The sequence below is a fragment of the Schistocerca americana genome, chromosome 4 (genome assembly GCF_021461395.2).
Source record: "Schistocerca americana isolate TAMUIC-IGC-003095 chromosome 4, iqSchAmer2.1, whole genome shotgun sequence".
In the NCBI taxonomy this organism is placed as follows: Eukaryota; Metazoa; Arthropoda; class Insecta; order Orthoptera; family Acrididae; genus Schistocerca; species Schistocerca americana.
In genome coordinates, this window is record NC_060122.1 from 734,857,104 (window position 1) to 734,875,878 (window position 18,775).

The 18,775-nt window shown below is 41.2% G+C and overlaps 1 protein-coding gene and 1 non-coding gene across 2 annotated transcripts in view; one reads left to right on the forward strand and one right to left on the reverse strand.

Moving 5' to 3' along the window:
- Nucleotides 1-297: 297 nt before the first annotated feature.
- LOC124613759 (odorant receptor Or2-like) overlaps nt 298-18,775 on the reverse strand; it is a 98,086-nt gene continuing 79,608 nt past the window's right edge. The window contains exons 7-8 of the mRNA XM_047142476.1: nt 6,739-6,894; nt 298-354 (exon numbers count right to left, since the gene is read on the reverse strand). Coding sequence (XP_046998432.1) covers nt 298-354; nt 6,739-6,894 — 213 coding nt within the window. The remainder of the gene's footprint in view (nt 355-6,738; nt 6,895-18,775) is intronic.
- On the forward strand, nt 8,118-8,191 carry Trnat-ugu. The gene has a single exon. It is a non-coding gene; the product is annotated as a tRNA-Thr (tRNA).

Below are 18,775 nucleotides of genomic sequence, written 5' to 3' on the forward strand. Positions count from 1 at the left end.
AGGAAACGTCTATCCGCTGAAACGAAAAGCTAGGTCCTGGAAATGTCAACTTACATGTCCTGTATAAGTAACTCTATATTGTAATATATCTCAAAATTTCATCATTTATTTGTTCTTGAGGATATTGAGCTAGTTAAGAGGAATAGGGATAATATTTTTGAACACATGTACAGTAATATTTTTGAACACATGTAAAGTTTTAAATATATTTACTGTTATAGATTTCCTAATGACCGCTAACATTTCACGAGAATTGGTTTTGGTACTCAATCTTAGCTGAATGCTCCAGGACGTTGACTAATTTGAATTCAGCTGATTCAGCAGTGCGAAGTAGGAGTAGGACGCATTTATCAACTGTAACAGAAATGAAGAAGATCTATTTTAATTAAGCCCAAAGAGGAAAATATATCACGCATGAGCTACATTTATCCCCACAAAAATCCTTTGTTACAAACACCCACGCACGCACACAAACACACACACACAAACACACACACGCACGCACACTCACACAAGCACACACACATGTAAACAAACTTTCTCACCAACGCTAACATAAATATACAGAAACACACTTGCACATGCACCTTTTCATGTAAATATGCGCAAACACAAGCAAGCGCACAGGTAAAAAGAAACAATATGAATATGAGGAATTAGATCAGCATATTAAGCTCTATAGGTTACGACTATTGCCTGACTTCTAGGTGTTTTACCATCAAATTCTGTCAGCAGGATGCAGACAGTGGTTAATAAGGTATCAGTGGTATAATTTAAATGTAATAATTTGAACTACTGATAACCAGCGTGAATATAACAGTAACTGACTAATAAATTGAAAATAAGAATCTCTCCTTTTCTGGTCGAACTTTTCCCTTCAAATCTTTCAAAGTATACATTGTCTGGAGTTATAAAACAGCTTTTTATGACTCGTTGAGAACAACAGTCTTGGAAGTCTTGGTTTAGCTCATAAAGACTGCATACCAAAACAGGAAAGAATTAGCTAAATGTGTTAAAAAGTGACATATGTTTACGATTAATGATTCAGTGAAAAATAATATAAATTCTGAGTGCTAAATCATTTTTTGTCCACAGTAGGCTGTCATAAACTTTATTACGCAGATAAACCTTATTATATCACATATCGCATTACAGTACTGGCAAATTTCGGCTTTTGGTCATTTTCAGATGCAGTTGTGTTCGTGACATGAGTGTCCTCGTATTTAATAAGTAATACGAATTTTATTCCAGCAAGAATAGCTATATGTGTGCCTGACGTGGTGGTATTTCCTGCTATACATTGAAGGACTATAAATGTCAAACCAGCCTGTTGTAGTAAAATCTCGGATGTGAGAGGGAGGTCAAATAACAATAGCACATTTTGAAAACGTTGCAGACCTTCCAGACAAATGTAAAGGATATTCAGAATATAGATTTATGTCACGTGATTTTGTACGTAGACAGCCCGAGTGGAAGGCGAGAGATCCTGATTTCAGATTACACACGCGACCGCAAGCGCCTTGGCGGGGTTTATGACTGAGGCCCGCGTGATTTGACACCTAAGATCGGTTTCACAGGAGTCAGTGGGGGCCAGTTCACACTTCTCTCCACATATGGCAGTGTCTTTGAGACGGGAAAAGCCCAGGTGGTGAAGGCGAATAATGGAGACCTTTTCATGGCTGCATTGCGCAACTACATGAAAAATAAACTTATTCAAAATTAATAACTATGGATTAATATGTGTCATTAAGGAGCTACTAGGCTTACCCTAGGAAGAAAAAAAGGCTATTACGGGAGTGAAGACACGCTCTCGATACCTGCATTAGTTTGAAAGTTTTTGCAAATTAAATATTTTGTGTGGTTTCTGAACCACAAAGGGAAATATCTCGGTAACACATTGTGCAATTGTAGAACGGAATACGTCTATGGATACGTCTCGTCGAGTTGTATCTGACAATTTTAGAAGACTCATTGAAATTGTACACATTTTTAAATAACGAGGCCGAAATGTGTATTTCGCGCAATAAAAACAGTTTTTGCTAAATAACTATAAAAATTCTAAAACAGTGCCAGTGCTACAAACTTGAAATAAGTAGGAAATTATTGGAATGTATAATCTAAATTATTTATTAATATTTACTCTTAAAAACCTGAAAAACTAATGATAGCCACAGAAAAATGTTATTTATAAAGAACCTATGCCAAGTACAAGAAAACGAATGCACTATGTGATTTCTCGGAAAACTACCTTGTAAATTGCTATACTGATGTATAATATGTATGTTAAATGTTTAAATTATGAAATTCAGCAATTGTCTTACTAAGTTGTTTGTTTGAATTCGGCTGTTGTAGATCGGGGGTTTATAAGGGCGGCAGCCATCTTTGAACGAGGAGTTCAGTATAGACGTGTCTTGTTGGCAGTTTCTGTAAGTCGTTGTGTTTGAAGAGTGGCAACACGGCCACTGTTTGTGAGCGCTGAATTATTCTAAGTCCCCAATTTTGGACCTAAAGAATTTCATGCTGGGTCGTTCCTAGGAGCTTGTGAGTTTCTTTTCTGTTTGCGTGATTGGCATTATTCTAGGTTCCCAGTCTGGACTTAAAGAATTTCGTGGTGCGTTGACTGCGAGCAGAACAAGCTGTTTCAGTGAGAAGCTAGAATGGGGCATGTAGTTTGAACTAGTGCTTTGGGACTTTTTCTTTTCTTGGGGAAATCTCATGTCATTTATCGTAAATTAGGTGAGAGCATCCATTGCTACATAATCCCTCGATCGGACTGTGATTTTTTAAGGATAAACTGTGAATTACATTCTTTAATTTTGTTATTTTTCGTGTAAATAGGAAAAGCAATGAATTTCAGTTACAAAACACTTAATCAAACGTGAAACTGTACATAATTTCTAGTGTAGAAATTCCTGCCTGCATTTATTTAAAAAAATATTTCGGGTACATTGCCATAGGTGTGATATGGCTCCCTTGGCTACAAACCGCAGTTACATTATGAAGTCCAAAAATTTCCTACAGAGCCCGAGCCCCATTACTGCATTGTGTTGGGTTGTCTGTGGGTGATATTTTCGTGCACTACCGTGTGAGGGTTCCGAGCTGATTTTTAGAGGAAAGGTGAGCCGACTGACATTAATTTTGGCACCACCACAGCGCTAGCAGAAGTCCATGTACGGTCGTAATGTGTACATCACAATGGGCTAAGATATTAGGAATAGTATACTAGAAATTGTAGTCATTAGCAAAGCTAAATATTTGCAAAACAGACAACAATCTGAATGCACAACACACTCAGTCGAAATAATAAACAGGAAGGTCAGGGTTTAAGGCCCCCCCCCCCCCCAGCAAGGAGGTCAAAAGTGAGTTCGGATTGAGGAAGGATGGGGAATAAAATGTGCAATGTCCTACTGAAGGAAATCATCACAGAGGCCGCCTAAGGCGATGTAAGGGGATCACAGAAAAATTAAGCCAAGATGGTCGGAGGGAGACACGAACCCTGCTCCTCCTGAAAGCAAATCCAGTTTCTTATCACTGTGCCATCTCATTCATTCTGATTTTTTATAATGTTGAGTGAAGAATACATATGAAGATAGCGAGTTTAATATAAGAAACTGGAACACAGAAGTAAACGACTCATCAAACTCGTGACGGAAAAAAAGACGTTAAGATTTCCCTTGAAGACAGTCAGTGCATTGAAGTATTAGAAAGTAATAAAGTTCTTAAACTTAATACTGTTTATAATAAGATGATTCATTTCTGATATTACATTCAAATTTACAAGAAATATACTAGTGAAAGAGATTTATAAAGTAAACAAGTGGTGACAGTTTTCTTTTCTAGTCACAGGCAATTCAGACGATGAGCACAAGCATCGTCTCTCAGGTTGATAATCTGTTACGACGGGTTTGTGAGGTGTTCCCAGTAATTCCATAAGTATGCCCTGAAAATTTCAATGAATGTTATTTAAATTACGTCTGAGGGACCTAAACGTGATAAACCTCGTCTTGACTTTGTGCTTCATAGCTTCAAAAAATTATATGAAAAACATTCTTATATCATCCAAACGTTTATATTAAATGTTATCGTATTCTATAACTAGTTTGTACACAGCAGTTTAATATTTTTAAGTATGTCACATGATTTGGGTTATGATTTAAAAACAACATTTCGATAAAGTAAGACCAACTTCCATATAAAAACATATATGGCATTCGTCTTTCACTTTTATGCGAGGCAGAACTATGTCAGTCGGTATATTCGATACTTCCTGAAACAGTAAGTACTCTTACAATTTGTAGATGATGTGACTAAATTTCGTAAATATAGTTACACTAATATCGACAGTCGTATTAACAAATATGCTCCAGTGTTGGTACTCTATTTGTAATGCAAACAAATGGACTTGAGGAACTACTTAATGTAGCTGAGATTATAACATTACCTGAAAAACTAAAATAATTTCTACGAATTCTAAAAATACAGACAGTTTATAATAACAAGATAATCTTAAAGCATTGAACTCCTTTAAGTAAATGATGTGGTTATTTCGAATCTTTTCGACAAATAACGTAACAGGGAAATGTAGTGTTTCGTGGAATCTTGTTCATTTCAAAATCCATAATTTCAAGATAAACGTATTTCTTTTCAAACAGCTCCATAAACAGAGAAGAGAGGTGCATTCGAATACATGTAAGAAAATTAAGAGTACGTTATGTAGATGAGAGGCTGCAAAATTGTACAGTATATGAAAGCACTCTCTTGATACGTTTCTACTCTCTACTAATAAAATCTCCAATGCAATCACTGATTAATAGAGGAAATAATATTACTCGCAAAGAATTGTTATGTCATCTGCAGTACACCAAATAATCCTGCTTAGGAGAATGAGTGAATATCATCAGAATCTCGTCATACAAGCTGTGGTACACCAAAGAATCCTGCTTAGGAGAACGAGTGAATATCATCAGAATCTCGTCAAACAAGGCCAAGAGATTTGTACCTCTGTCCGCTTAGCACTTCCATACGCTACCGGCCATTAAAACTGCTGCACCAAGAAGAAATGAAGATGATCAACGGGTATTCATTGGACAAATATACTAGAACTGACATGTGATTACATTTTCACGCAATTTGGGTGCATAGATCCTGAGAAATCAGGACCCAGAACAACCACCTCTGGCCGTAGTAATGGGCTTGATACGCCTGGGCATTGAGTCAAACAGAGCTTGGATGGCGTGTACAGTACAGCTGCCCATGCAGCTTCAATACGATACCACAGTTCACCAACAGTAGTGACTGGTGTAATGTGACGAGCCAGTTGCTGGGTCACCATTGAACAGACGTTTTCAATTGGTGAGAGATCTGTAGAATGTGCTGGCCAGGGCAGCAGTCGAACATTTTCTGTATCCAGAAAGGCCCGTACAGGAACTGCAACATGTTGTCGCGCATTATCCTGCTGAAATGTAGGGTTTCGCAGAAATCGAATGAACGGTGGAGCCACGGGTCGTAACACATCTGAAATGTAATGTCTACTGTTCAAAGTGCCGTCAATGCGAACAAGAGGTGACCGAGACGTGTAACCAATGGCATCCCATACCATCACGCCGGGCAATACGCCAGGATGGAGATGACGAATACACGCTTCCAACGTTCGTTCACCGCGATATCGCCAAACATGGATGCGACCATCATGATGCTGTGAACAGTACCTGGATTCATCCGAGAAAACGACGTTTTGCCATTCGTGCATCCAGGTTCGTCGCTGAGTACACCATCGCAGGCGCTCCTGTCTGTGATGCAGCGTCAAGGGTAACTGCAACCATAGTCTCCGAGCTGATAGTCCATGCTGCTGCAAACGTCGTCGAACTGTTGGAGCAGATGGTTGTTGTCTTGCAAACGTCCCCATTTGTTGACTCAGGCATCGAGACATGGGTGCACGATCCGTTACAGCCATGCGGATAAGATGCCTGTCATCTCGACTGCTAGTGATACGAGGCCGTTGGGATCCAGCATGGCGTTCCGTATTACCCTCCTGAACCCACCGATTCCATATTCTGCTAACAGTCATTGGATCTCGACGTACGCGAGCAGCATTGTCGCTGTACGATAGACCGCAATCGCGATAGGCTACAATCCGACCTTTATCAAAGTCGGAAACGTGATGGTATGCATTTCTCCTCCTTACACGAGGTATCACAACAACGTTTCACCAGGCAATACCGGTCAACTGCTGTTTGTGTATGAGAAATCAGTTGGAAACGTTCCTCATATCAGCACGTTGTAGGTGTCGCCACCGGCGCCAAACTTGTGTGAATGCTCTGCAAAGCTAATCATTTGCTTATCACAGCATCTTCTTCCTGCCGGTTAAATTTCGCGTCTGTAGCACGTCATCTTCGTGGTGTAGCAATTTTAATGGCCAGTAGTGTATATATCTAGACAGTAACTTAGGGGGTTCAATGGATGTAATCAGTTTGGTATCACCCAAACTTAGTACCAGTACATGATAGTTGGAGAAAGAATTTTACTAATGTAGAAATTTTTATGGTGAACACACTGTGTTGAAATGCATTTAAGAGGAAAATAAATGAAGTTTGCTGATAATGAGGCCCTGAATGCGATTATCTTGACATAATTAAGCAATTAAAATTTTATGTAGCATATCCTGACGCAGAGAGCAAGTTGTTTTTTTTTTCAGAAAATGAAAATTTGCTGTATGGCTCAGATTTGCTGATCGCTCACCAGTAGGAATGTCTCCCTGGTGATGGTGTAGAACTTGCTGGCGGTGAGCAGCAGGGGACGCCCCGTGCGGCACTGGAAAATGCGCAGCTCCCTGAGGAAGCGCGGGGATCCCCCGGTCCAGTCGCAGCTGTACACAGACACCTGCAGGCGCTCGCTCTGAAAGCACAACGGAAGAAAAAAAAATATCTTGTGATGTTTCTGAATGAAAACATGTTTGCACAACTGCCCGAATTTGTAAACCTTCTTTGTGATAGGCCAACTTCAACAGCTGGGCTTACTCGTTATGTTACCAGAACAGTTTAAATAATTACAATATTATACAAAAGCTATATGAATACATAAACTCACTCGAACTGAAGCAAGCTCCTTTCCACATAATTTTGTGCAAACTGTAGAGTGTCGAAATAAAATACCGAAAATTGTCAAATGTTAAATGATAACTATCACTGAACAGTAATTCTTGCGAGCGTTATCAACTTTAAAACTACCGTATTTGATTCTGAGAAATGGTGATGATTCAGAAGAATAGTAAAATTTGACAAATGCTATTCAACATCTGTCCATATTAGGAGTTTTATTTTTAAAGCTGAGAATTTGCACAAACCTATGTGTAGACATAACATACAGTTACATATATTTATTACCTAACATTCTAAATATTTAAACAATAGTATTATTCTGATAATTCCAGGTGTTTGAAAATGGGATATCAGGCGAAACTGGACAAACATATAGCTCACAAATTTTCTCGGTTGTGGGAGTTGGGTTGGGTTGTTTGGGGAAGGAGACCAGACAGCAAGGTCATCGGTCTCATCGAATTATGGAAGGACGAGGAAGAAATTTGGCCGTGCCCTTTCAAAGGAACTATCCCGGCATTTGCCTGGAGCGATTTAGGGAAATCACGGAAAACCTAAATCAGGATGGCCGGACGCGGGATTGAACCGTCGTTCTCCCGAATGAGAGTCCAGTGTCTAGTCACTGCGCCACCTAGCTCGGTCGGTTGTGGGATCATGCTTTTATTTGAAAAACTGAAATTGCGTCGGGACCCGCGAGGCACGTAATTTATATTGTGGGTTGTATGGTGGAATCAGTTTTCTCGTTTCGAAACGCAAGACACTCCTTAGATTGTTTTATCAAGTGGATAAATAGTCAATAAAGTTTCCATACTAAGATACCATCTTAGTATGTATATAGTTAAGGCTCACCGGCCACTTGACCATCTTCTTCTTATGTGCGAATGCACAAACAGTGCCCGAACTCTTACCGGAATCGGTAACGCGCCGCGAGTAATGAGTGTAGTGCGGGACAATACGTTGAGAATGTGAGTTTCGCGGGAGGCGTGCCAGAGATAAATCCCTGCAGCCGCACTGTCCTCTGTGTCCTCGGTGGCTCAGATGGATAGAGTGTCTGCCATGTAAGCAGGAGATCCCGGGTTCGAGTCCCGGTCGGGGCACACGTTTTCATCTGTCCCCGTTGACGTATGTCAACGCCTGTAAGCAGCTAATGGTATTCATTTAATTGTAATTTCCATTATAACTCTGAAATTTGTTCATTAGACTCGCAACTTTCACTGCTGAAATTATTTCGTGTGTTAATTACTCGCAGGTTCAATTCCAAGATGCACGTCTGTTCCTAGTTATCGGTTTCTACAAACGCAAGCGTCTTTGGGACATCAGTAAGGTTTGGTGGGCGGACTCACTCAGTTATGGTTATACGAGTCATTGAGATTCGTACGCGCCATGTGACGTTGTCTGTGCCGCAGCATCACACAAAAACTTGGGAAGTCGTATGGAGGTGTCTGATCTGATCGGTGCGCTGGCGCTGTTCTCTGGATTGGGCACTGCCGTTTGGTAGGAGAAAGTCTGGTTTTGTAGGCGAAGAGTACATCTGTAATATGAATCTGTTAATCAAATGCTTTACATTGCGAGGTTGGCAATGGAGAATCGCGACGAATCTCTCATCACTGTGAAGAGCGTTCTCGATGTCTCTGTGTTTTTATGAAGAGCGACGACAAACGTTTGCTATTAATCCATCCTAATTGTAGAGCATTTACATTTGTCACACACAGTGACTTTGCGAAGCAGTTCTGGTCTTAAAACCTTGTCCAGTGCAGATATAAACACGCCTGCGCCAATGTTCAATCCAAAAGGTAGAACACGGAATTCGTAACTTCTGCCACCACAAACAAGTTCTGTATATTTTCGACTTTCTTCGTGGAGCTTTATTCGCTAGTAGGACGCCTTGAGATCGGTTATACTGAAATATTTTGTATTGTAAAACTTTAGAAGCTGTTTGTCCAAGTTGTCTGATCTTATGCGTATTGGTACTAAAATTTTATTACCACCTCTAGCATCGAGAACTAATCTTACCGACCTGTCTGCTTTACTTACTGGTAATATAGGACAATAGGGTGAAAAATTAAGGTTGTATAGTTCCCCATTTAATCATATGATTGATGTCTTCCCTTACTGCCTCTCGTTTTGCTCATGGAATAGGATATGACATTACACAAAATGTTTCATGTGAGTATACTTCAAATTTATAATCATAGCCTTTGATTGCTCCTGACTACTTACTAAAAACATTTGCGTACTTAAATAACAAGTTAGAAAGTTCTTGTCGTTGCATATCATTTAGTACCTGCGATTCACTTAGTTTCTGCTCTACAATTTAGTAACTAACGTCAGTGTTTGCTTCTTGTTCAGTATCAAATTTGTTTGTGTAATATACAGTGGGAAACGAATATTGTACTACAACATCTGACTAGTTTTCTTTTGTTGCTTTCATCAGGTGTTTTGACTAAATCAATAGAAAATATATCATCCTTTACACAAAAGAGGCATTTACCATTACCTGTGTCAATCTGTGTTTCGTATGTTCTAAACGTGCCCATGCCAATAAGACAATTATAGAAGTTTTTATCAATTATAAGAAAATTGTACTTTACTGTAAAATGTTCAATTTGTAATGGAATAAGTGTCTCATTTTTAACCATTTTAGTCTTACTGCTTGTAGCAGTTTGCATCTTGCAATTTTGGACGGGAAATGTTGGGAATTTGCCTCTCTTCTTCAATTCACAGAAAAATGTATTTGACATTAGGTTGGTAGTTGAATCTGCATCTAAAATTAACTGTGTGTCAATATTAAATATTTTCCCCTTAATGATGGCTTGTACTTGTTCTCCTGGATATTATTTGTTGTATCCAACTCATGCTGATATAGATCATCCTTGATGTCACCTTGTTTGTCAAATCTTATGAAACATGTTTGTAGTTTTGGTTTGCCCCCACTCCCAGAGAGATCAAGAGCCTGAGGCTTAACTACGACAGGTTGATGTTTTCCGACGGCGTGTGTGACTTAATTCATTATCTGGAGAAATTTCAGTTAGTTGCACTGTGTGGGTACTTCTCCAATTTGTCTCGTTGGCTGTTGTGGCGTTATTTTGCTGCCCGAAGGTCGTGTGCGGTACAGCGTAAGGAATGGCATTGTTCCCGCGCGTCGGCCACTGCTGCGGCTGACTGCTTCTGTTCATGTTCGGCATAGGGCCTTGTGATTGTGGATTGTAATTCGCTCGAGCACTGAAATTACTCCTGTTGTTTTGAAAATTTCTTTTAAATCGTTTGTTTTCTGCGTTCCCGTTACCGTACTCGTCATCTCTGGGTATGTAACTTTGCTGTTGTGTTTACCATCTTTGCTGCGTGTTTGGTTCACGTTTTAGTGACTGATTTACATGACTATGTTGTTGTGACTAATTTTATGTTGTTCTATTGGGTACTGGTCTTTCCACATAGATTAAGTCGATAGACTCAAGAACTGAAAACATTCAGTGTCATGCTCTGGCGTTGTGACTAATTTTTCTCTAACGTGCGATGGTAAACGACTTTTCAAAATTTTTAACACGTCTACGTGTGATACTGGGTTCGTAGTGTGTCTTGTGCAGGTCCATTATAATTATCCGGGCTGTTATGCCGTGGTCGGTTGATGAATTCTGTGGTGATTCCCAACGTTTCGTCTCCGACTGCGGGAGACATCTTCAAGGGGGTCCGTAGCTTGATGGAAGGTCCAACACACACACTGGCTCGCTACTGACTGCCGCTAAATTCCGTGTCCGCGCGCCCCCGCGCCGCGGCGTGACGTCACGTGTTTTGAAAACGTCAGTGCAATTGGCCGCTGTCCGTCGCCGTCGATCGCCGTTGCCATCACCCAGTAGTGGACGGGTGGTACACATCTTCTTTAACACCGGCATCCATATACCGTTTAATTTGACGCCCTCCTCCTTTCGGTTGAAATTATTTGGGTGTTTAGCGATTTCGATTGCCTCCCTGTAGAGCCTTTCGTAGTATCCGCTCGTGGCCGCTAGTACTTGCGTCTCCTCGAAACGAATATTGTGGTTCCCTGGCTGGAAAGCATGCTCCGCAACAGCTGATCGTTCCGTTTCTCCTCTTCTACAGTTTCCCTTGTGCTCTTCCAAACGTTTAGAAACAGTTCTTTTGGTGGTACCCACATAAACATCACCACAGCTGCATGGGATCCTATACACTCCAGATTTTTCCAAAGGTTTGCGAGCGTCCTTGGCAGGCCTAAGGAACCATACATTTGGTTTCTTGCTGGCAGTACCTAAGGCCTGTTCTTCGAATTTCTCCATAAAGAAGTTAGCAATTACGGGACTTAGGGGGCTTCCCATAGCCACGCCATCCGTTTGCTCATAAAACTGTTCATTCCACTTGAAGTATGTGGTCGTCAAACAACACTTAAACAGCTCTAAAATATCGGCAGGAAAAATTCTAATCAGCTGTTCCAATACATCATTAAGTGGAACCATGGTAAACAGCGATATCACATCGAAGCTGACCAATATGTCCTCCGGCTGGACCACTATGCCATTCAATCTGCTGATGAAATGTGTCGAATTCTTTATATACGAGTCCGAACGGCCCACATGTGGTTTTAACAGCGTAGTCAAAAACTTGGCTAACGAGTAGGTGGGCGAACCAATGGCACTTAGTATCGGTCTTAACGGAACATTTTCTTTATGAATTTTGGGCAATCCATAAAGCCTCGGTGGTAGCGCAACCGAACTGCAGAGACCTTTCTGCACACTCTCTTCAATGGAGGACTTTTTTATTAACCGCGACACAGTTCTGAGAACGTTGTTAGTGGGGTCCTTATTCAGCTTCCTATATGCTTGCGGATCCAGTAGATCCGTAATTTTTCTCTGATAGTCGGCCACATCCATAACCAGCGTTGCGCTTCCTTTGTCAGCTGGGAGAACCAAAATACTATCGTCGTCATTCAGGAGTTTTAAAGCTCTTCTCTCACCCACAGTTATATTACTTTTCGGTGGTTTTGCATTGGCTAATATTCTCACTGTTTCTATACGGATGCCGGCCGCGGTGGCCGTGCGGTTCTGGCGCTGCAGTCCGGAACCGCGGGACCGCTATGGTCGCAGGTTCGAATCCTGCCTTGTGCATGGGTGTGTGTGATGTCCTTAGGTTAGTTAGGTTTAAGTAGTTCTAAGTTCTAGGGGACTTATGACCTAAGATGTTGAGTCCCATAGTGCTCAGAGCCATTTGAACCATTTTTTTCTGTACGGATTTCTTCAGCTGTTACAGAATCTACACTGCGAATTCCTGCTTCTACATTGGCTATAATTTCTTCCGCGGGCACAAAACGCGGACTAACAGCAAAATTTCCTCCCTTGGCAAGCGGTATATGGATGCCGGTGTTAAAGAAGATGTGTACCACCCGTCCACTACTGGGTGATGGCAACGGCGATCGACGGCGACGGACAGCGGCCAATTGCACTGACGTTTTCAAAACACGTGACGTCACGCCGCGGCGCGGGGGCGCGCGGACACGGAATTTAGCGGCAGTCAGTAGCGAGCCAGTGTGTGTGTTGGACCCCCTTGAAGATGTCTCCCGCAGTCGGAGACGAAACGTTGGGAATCACCACAGAATTCATCAACCGACCACGGCATAACAGCCCGGATAATTATAATGGACATGATATTTCCGGCCGTGAAAGTTTACATTTTAGTATCTTGTGCAGGTGTTTTTCAAAGTATCCACGTAGACTACCGTATTTGCCACTGAATGGTGCGGGGTTGAATATCTCGTGTCTGAGACTTTCCTGCACTGCCTTGAACCAGAATCTGTCGAGGAAAGCTCGTTCAAATTGGATACAAGCGCTGCAACGTTCGGGCACTTCAGTTGCCCATAAAAGAACGTCACCTTGCGTATACAGGGTGAGTCAACTAACATTACCGCTTGATATATTTCGTAAACCACATCAAATACTGACGAACCGATTCCACAGACCGACCGTGAGGAGAGGGGCTAGTGTAATTGTTTGATACAAACCATACAAAAATGCACGGAAGTATGTTTTTTAACACAAACCTACGTTTTTTTAAATGGAACCACTTTAGTTTTGTTAGCACATCTCAACATATAAACAAATACGTAATCAGTGCCGTTTGTTGCATTGTAAAATATTAATTACATCCGGAGATATTGCAACCCAAAGTTGACGCTTGAAACCTCCGACGTTCAGTTGCTTGTTGTAACAAACACGGGCCACGGTCGGCGAGCAGCATCTGCAGGGACATGTTTACGATGACGACCGTGTTTACGAGTGTGGCTGTAGTGCACTGTTGTGGTTTGGTCTAGCTGTCGCAGTGTCCGCATGTAGCGCTTGCTGCTATTGTTATTCTGCATTCGTCTCCGCACGCAGACCAACTGTAGTACACCGTGTTACTAGACGTCTGTGATAGTGTAGTTAACAAATGGTTCAAATGGCTCTGAGCACTATGGGACTTAACTACTGAGGTCATCAGTCCCCTAGAACTTAGAACTACTTTAAACCTAACTAACATAAGGACATCACACACATCCATGCCCGAGGCAGGATTCGAACCTGCGACCGTAGCGGTCACGCGGTTCCAAACTGAAGCGCTTTGAACCGCACGGCCACACCGTCCGGCGATAGTGTAGTGCTGTAGGAACTGTGACCTTGGTTTATTCGAACTCTGAAAAGGCGGAGATGATACTCATCTATGGCGAGTGTCGACGAAATGCAGCTGAAGCCTGCAGGGTGTAAGCAGAACGGTACCCGGACAGAGAGCATCCAACGTGCCGCACATTGCAAAACATCTACCGCCAACTGTATGCAACAGGTATGGTCGTAGCACGCAAACGGGTCCGTAACAGGCCCGTCACACGAGAAGCGGGTGCAATTGGTGTGTTAGCTGCTGTTGCCATGAACCCACACATGAGTACACGGGAATTGCGAGAGCCGGTGGACTGAGCCAAAGTAGTGTCATGCGCATACTGTATCGTCACCGCTTTCACCCGTTTCATGTGTCGCTACATCAGCAATTACATGGTGATGGCTTTAATCATCGAGTGCAATTCTGTCAATGGGCATTAACAGAGAATGCGTTGCAGTTCTACCTGTTTACCGATGAAGCGGGTTTCACAAACCACGCGGCAGTGAATCTAAGGAACATGAATTACTGGTCCGTGGACAATCCTCGCCGGCTCAGACAGGTAGAGCGATAGCGACCGTGGACTGTAAATGTATGGTGCGGAATCATTGGCGACCACCTCATTGGTCCTCACTTCACTGGAGGGGCCCAAACAGCTGAAACATACATCGCGTTTCTACAGAATGATCTGCCAACGTTGCTCGAAACTGTCCCACTGGAAACGCGTCGACGTATGTGGTATCAGCATGATGGTGCACCTGCACATTCCGCAATTAACACTAGGCTGACCCTTGACAGGATGTTCGACGGGCGTTTCGTAGGACGTGAAGGACGCATAAATCGGCCAGCCCGTTCTCCTGATCTTACACCTCTGGACTTCTTTCTGTGGGGTACGGTAAAGCAGAAAGTGTACCGTAATGTACCTACAACCCCAGACGATATGAAACAACGTATTGTGGCAGCCTGCGGCGACATTACAGCAGATGTACTGCGGCGTGTACGACATTCATTACGCCAGAGATTGCAATTGTGAGCAGCAAATGATGGCCACCACATTGGACCTCTATTGGCCTGACATGTCGGGACACTCTCTATTCCACTCCGTAATTGAAAACGGAAACCACGTGTTTACGTGTACCTCACCCCTCACGGTAATGTACATGTGCGTCAGTGAAAAAGACCAATAAATAGGTGTTTGCATGTGGACGTAATGTGCTGTTCCAGTCTCTTCTGTACCTAAGGTCCATTACCGTTCCCTTTGGATCCCTACGTAATTCGGTGCTCTCCGATACACACGATCGAACAGCGGAGGAGTGGTACTCAAGCGTCAACTTTAGGTTACAATATCTCCGAATGTAATTAACATTTTACAATGCAACAAACGGCACTGATTACGTATTTGTTTATATGTTCAGATGTGCTAACAAAACTAACGGGGTTCCATTTAAAAAAACGTAGGTTTGTGTTAAAAAACATACTTCCGTGCATTTTTTTATGGTTTGTATTAACCAATTACACTAGCCCCTCTCCTCACGTTCGGTCTGTGGAATCGATTCGTCAGTATTTGATGTGGTTTACGAAATATATCCAGCGGAAATGGTAGGTGACTCACCCTTTATACCACGGTACATGTGATTTTCTGTGCTTCCGTCCAGTTGCGTGGAAATACATGACAAAATCACTGACACATACTAGTGGATTCATTCTTTTACCTTCGATACTGAATGTAGGGAACTGTCGATGTCTCAGCAGACGTTCGTCTGCGAAAATAGTTGACAGATACGTGGCATTTTCGGTCGTATTTATGTTGTTATTGTAGTTACCTGTAATTCAGACTGGTAATTGTCCAGGTAACGGAGTTATGGGCATGTTTATATTTTGCACTCTACAGTTGTCACTGGTACCTGCTGTAGGACCCGCTACAATTTGTGGACAAATACCGACAGGTTGTGGTTTGTTCACTGTAGCCTGTGTATCATTTACGTGCATATTTCCAGATCTGGTAACATTTTCTTCTAAAAGACTGCGGATCCTATTTTCCACGACCTGTAGCTTAATGTTTTTCATGTTCGCTATTTCATTTTCTTTTTTCTGAATAGCTTTTTCTACTACATCTGTGTGTAACTTACAATCTGTTAGTAACTTCTCTGCAATGGTGTTACCCTTATCTAACGTACCTGCTTCAGCTTGATTAATATCACTCAGATTTTCATTGATCTTCTCTCTCTCTCTCTCTCCTTCTTAGCGTATGCTGTGTAATCTTCTAATATTGCTACCGTTAAAGTAAGCTCTTCTACCGCTGGAGGTACACTTCATAGACTTCATTTAGTTTGTTAACGACAGTGGTTACCTTGTGGCTTCAATATTTGTATTTGCTTCTGTGATTTTCTTTATCTGTTGTTCTACTAGATCATGAGGGTCGTTAAAAGAATCTGCCTTCTGTTTTAACTCCGTAATGTTACTGTTAACTTTAAAAAGTATTTCATGCTTAACTGTTTTTTCCTATCATTTAATTTTTCGTCGACTTCAGTGCAAAGTTTTTAGCTAAGCCATTGTATTTCTGTGAGACCGTGTCTTGAAAATCCTTGCATATTTGTTTTTGTTCTTGCTTTATTATATTTAGATCTTGTATAACAGTGTTTTGTTGTTGTTTTACCGTGTTCATATCTTGTTTGACGGTGTTCAGATTCTATTTCAAATTGTCAATTTGGTATTCATATCTTGTTTCATATCACTGAAACTGGTGTTCATATTATCTATTTTCTTGTTTATGTTAGATAATAACTGTCATAGCAGTGCGTCAATTACAATGGCTGTGGTTGCTGTCAGCAGTAATTTCCAAGTCAATGTTCGTGTTGTGCCCAAGTGGTGTTCGTAACGTGTTGTCAAGATTCATACTTGAATCGCTCTTCAATGTTTCATGCATGACCGCTATTGTCTCATCAGTTGTAAACATTGTGTCGTCAAGGTCAATGTGTTGTGGAGCATCCCTATCATTTGTCACACTGTGACACTCTGATCTACTTAAACTTTCTGCAGTAGGCATGCGTGGCGCCTGAACTTCAATTGCTCGAACGCGCAATTCTACGCCATATTGGCTGATGGCGTTTTCGCTGACGCTATCAACAACGGACATATATTTTTCGGCCACGTTGTATGAATATGCAAAAATAAAAATTTCATAAAAATGATAAAATTTCATTTTCTAATTATTATAGTTGATAATTGTAGTTTACGTGATGTCAAAGCCTGTTTTACGTCTATTATGATAGACAAACTATTGTGCCGCAATTCTTTATGTTTTACTGACAACGAGTACCACACTGAAAATTTTTTGTAAATTTTCCACAATAAAACCCAAGGAAGGGAATAATGAGGAAACGGTTTCTATCTACATCAAAAGAGGCGCTACCAAGCGTAAGCATCGTAGCTGCCCTACCTTTGCTGTACTGAACAAAGCAGCTTACTATGAAAAATTTTACGTAACCTGTGTCCACTTCTTATTTCTTTCCAAAATGATCTCCTCAATTTTTGCCTTTTTGCTTTACATGCTCCCCGTTGCGATTCATGCAAGCAGAAAATATAGACAATTATTTTTATGACTAATAACAATGTCACAGAAAATTACATACATACGAATGGAAAAAATATAAAGGATAATACAATTGCATTATTAAAAATGTTCTGCTTGTATGAATTTAGGTTATTCGGACTTCCTCTCATACATTTCAATTGTAGATGCAGGCAGCCGATTTCAAGGAGACCAGTGCGTCTCAAAAAATAAAAAAAAAAGCTCCTTACTTGGCACCACTTCACTTCAATAAAAAAATACTTAATACTGTTGTTAAGTCGCCTCTCTTATTCAGACAAACATATAATACATAACACTCGTAGTACTTCATGCTTTAAGCAATACATCTTAACCATCCTTCTATATACGAGAGAGTCAAAACAAAATCATATATAAAGAAAAATGAATGTTTTTTTTTTTTCATTTGTCTGCGCCTTACCACGCGTTCATAATTAACGTCTTTGCCGACGCTTATGGTCGATCGCTGTTTAATTTTTTTTAAAGTAAATTTTAACCTTACCATATCCGGGGGGGGGGGGGGGGGGTCTATCACCATGTACCTACACAACGGCTCACTGGCGTGAATTTCTGAAGTCACAGCCATACATTCTCAGTTACTTTCGTTAGTAAAACATGACAAATTTCGTCTGATATCAAAGTAAAAGAAAGTAAACCTGGAGAACACATGTCCCATCCACGTACTATCTATCAGCGGCGATTCCTGGACCAATACTTCGACCTGAATTTTATGGGACACTTTTGTTTATCAATAGTTTAAAGAACTTAAATTTACAGTTGGACATTTTACAGTTGTACATTACAAGGACCGGTCTAACAGCGAGCTCGTGCAGAACCACAGCTGACAAACGTTTCTTTCAACTTTAAGCTGCATATTAGTGGTATTTGTGCTTGGTGTTCGCGAAAATCTAATCTGAAGAAACAAAAATTAGAGTTTAGTGCTCGGTAATTGACGAACATTAAGATGCAACACAAGCTTTTATCGGATCAGTGTGTTAAGCCATTTAGGCGAATCACAGAAAGATTAATTGATATGGTCGGATGGAAAGATGAACCCCACTCTCTCTGAAGGCAAATCGACTTTCAATTCACTGAGCCCCTCACCCTGTTATAGAATATATTACTTCTTGAGGAAACTTTACGACCCCTATGGCTCTATCAGCGGATTTGTGGCATCAGTCATAGCCCACGAACCGACGTTTTGTACCTTTGCTGATGGTCGCAAGCCGCCCAAGATTGGCACCTGTCATCGTCTATATAAGAAAGAAATTTTGTACAGATGCCAGATCACGAGGACTGAATTTCAAGTTCACCACTTTTTATGACATATCATTTTATTTCTAGTCAGTTTTACTCGACTTCCATACCTTTGACTGCAGATCGAGTTAGATTCCAGGGACGGTTCCACGCATAATTCAAACGTCGCTGTAGTAATTTTCGTTCTTCTTGCTGACTATTAGAA